This window comes from Sinocyclocheilus anshuiensis, unplaced genomic scaffold (genome assembly GCF_001515605.1).
Source record: "Sinocyclocheilus anshuiensis isolate Anshui unplaced genomic scaffold, SAMN03320099.WGS_v1.1 scaffold3805, whole genome shotgun sequence".
NCBI lineage: Eukaryota > Metazoa > Chordata > Actinopteri > Cypriniformes > Cyprinidae > Sinocyclocheilus > Sinocyclocheilus anshuiensis.
The window spans coordinates 51,469-53,409 of NW_015548188.1; the positions used below are offsets into that span (position 1 = coordinate 51,469).

Genomic DNA, 1,941 nt, shown 5'->3' on the forward strand with positions numbered 1-1,941 from the left:
AAAGATCTCCTCCAAACAGCCACGATCAGGAGCTCCAGTCATGAGGACTGTGATGTTTGTAGATCTATGGACATCAACACGAATATGAAGAGATGTTCACAAAGATATCTTAAAGAGGCAGTCAGAGACTCTAGACCTAATGAATTACGACATTATAAACGGAGCAAAAGCATGTTCCATATGATCCGTTTATTACAGTCTGTAGAGCCTCGTGTGTGTTTACCTGCTCAGACAGTCGGTTGTGCGTCACACGGTCTCGAGCAGACGCGTCCCACAATGCACTCTGACTGCAGTGAGCCGCAACTCCTTTGAGAGTCAGATCTCTCACACCACTGTCCTCTAACACACACACACTCTGAGTTTGAGAAGAATCACAGCGAAAACATTCCTGAAGTGTGTTTGACTCTGGTGCAGTGAGACAGTGCTGTGTGTGTGAGAAGAGAGAGTCTCAGGCCCTGCCAGGATTCGAACCTGGTTCATCTGCATGGAGACGCAGCGGCTCCCTGAGCTCAGGGTCAAACACACACACACACACACACACACACACTCCTGCACCCGTCTCACTGCGTGACGCAGCGGATTCATGTGTACCTGCGCTCTGCTGTAGGTCAGGTACAGATTTACCACGTTTCTGAGGTAAAGTGAGTCTGGGATCATCTACAGTCAGTCCCAACACACAGCCTGCTGGGAGCTCTGCTGTCGAACACACTCCTGTAAAACACACAACACACACACACTGAGATCTTGGTCTCCATGTAAAGCAGCGCTGGCTGTCATGTGATGTCAGTCTTCGTTCACCTCTCAGCAGGTGGAATATGTCTGTCTGCTGCTGATGGACGCTCACACCGGCCTCGTCTGTACTGCGACTTCTCAGCTCCTACAGTAACGAGAGTCACTCATCAGCGCGTCAGTGACTGACGGACACATCAGCGTGAGTGTGATGTCATCAGCAGTCTCTCACCTCACTGGCTGGATGGAGTGTGTCTGTGAGCACCACGTGGGCCAGCGGACCAATCAGACGATAGCGCACAATCTCCATGGTCAGGTCACTAAACAGGACATCAGGAATTATCACATTTCACAGCTATAACTAACCCGAGTCGACATGTGCTTTACAGTAACATCAGATCGCTGGAGCATCTAGAGCTGATTCTGTGACACCAGAGACATCAGAACACCTACAGGATCAAAGCGGCCAGTGCAGCTGCTTCAGAGGACAAATGATTAGGACGTGCACCGACACGTTTCTGATCACTGATCATCACAAAGCGTCACGTGACATCATCAGTCAGAGGTCAGCATGTGTTTACGGCACCTGATGGTGATGGCTGTGTCAGGGGACTGCCAGCGCACAGGGGCTCCTGCAGGCCGCGTCCCGTCACCCAACAGCCTTTTGGAGGGTTGCTCAGCATCAGCTTCGTCTCTCTTCCTCTTCCTCCCTGCAGGCAGCTCCACAGCGGGACGAGACTCCTCCGAGACGGACACGGCCTCGAAACACTGACACACCAGCTGCAGCTCCGACAGCACATCCTGACACACAGAAGACAATTATCCATATAACACATTTCATTACCACACAAAACAAGCGACAAACAACATCCAGTGTTACATGAGAAACCACACGCTTGTAACATGATGTTCAAGCATTTGCATCTGAGTCTGTTTCTGGCCTCAGTGTTTGACCTGTTTAAGGGCCGTTTGGATCCAGATCCACAGCTGTCTGTCTGAGGCGTCAGGGACCCGGGGCCTCCACAGGAAGTCAGCAGGACCCAGAGAGCCTTCAGGAAACTGATCTGCTTTGTACAGATGAACACTGCCCTGACGAGCACCTGAGAGACACGACGCCGCTGCGAATGTGGTCTGTTTTTCATCTGTCTGCTGTTCTTCTGCGGTCTGTTTTTCATCAGACATGCTGATGGCAGTGCATTTAAACAAAAAACA

General features: G+C 51.0%; 1 protein-coding gene across 1 annotated transcript in view; it reads right to left on the bottom strand.

The window, feature by feature from the left end:
- The window catches only part of LOC107705025 (ribonucleases P/MRP protein subunit POP1-like), a 15,394-nt gene that overhangs the window by 3,967 nt on the left and 9,486 nt on the right, over positions 1–1,941 (bottom strand). Inside the window, exons 5-10 of the mRNA XM_016508141.1 lie at positions 1,684–1,860; positions 1,316–1,530; positions 962–1,049; positions 799–877; positions 592–711; positions 224–339 (exon numbers count right to left, since the gene is read on the bottom strand). Of these exons, the coding sequence (XP_016363627.1) occupies positions 224–339; positions 592–711; positions 799–877; positions 962–1,049; positions 1,316–1,530; positions 1,684–1,860 (795 nt within the window). The remainder of the gene's footprint in view (positions 1–223; positions 340–591; positions 712–798; positions 878–961; positions 1,050–1,315; positions 1,531–1,683; positions 1,861–1,941) is intronic.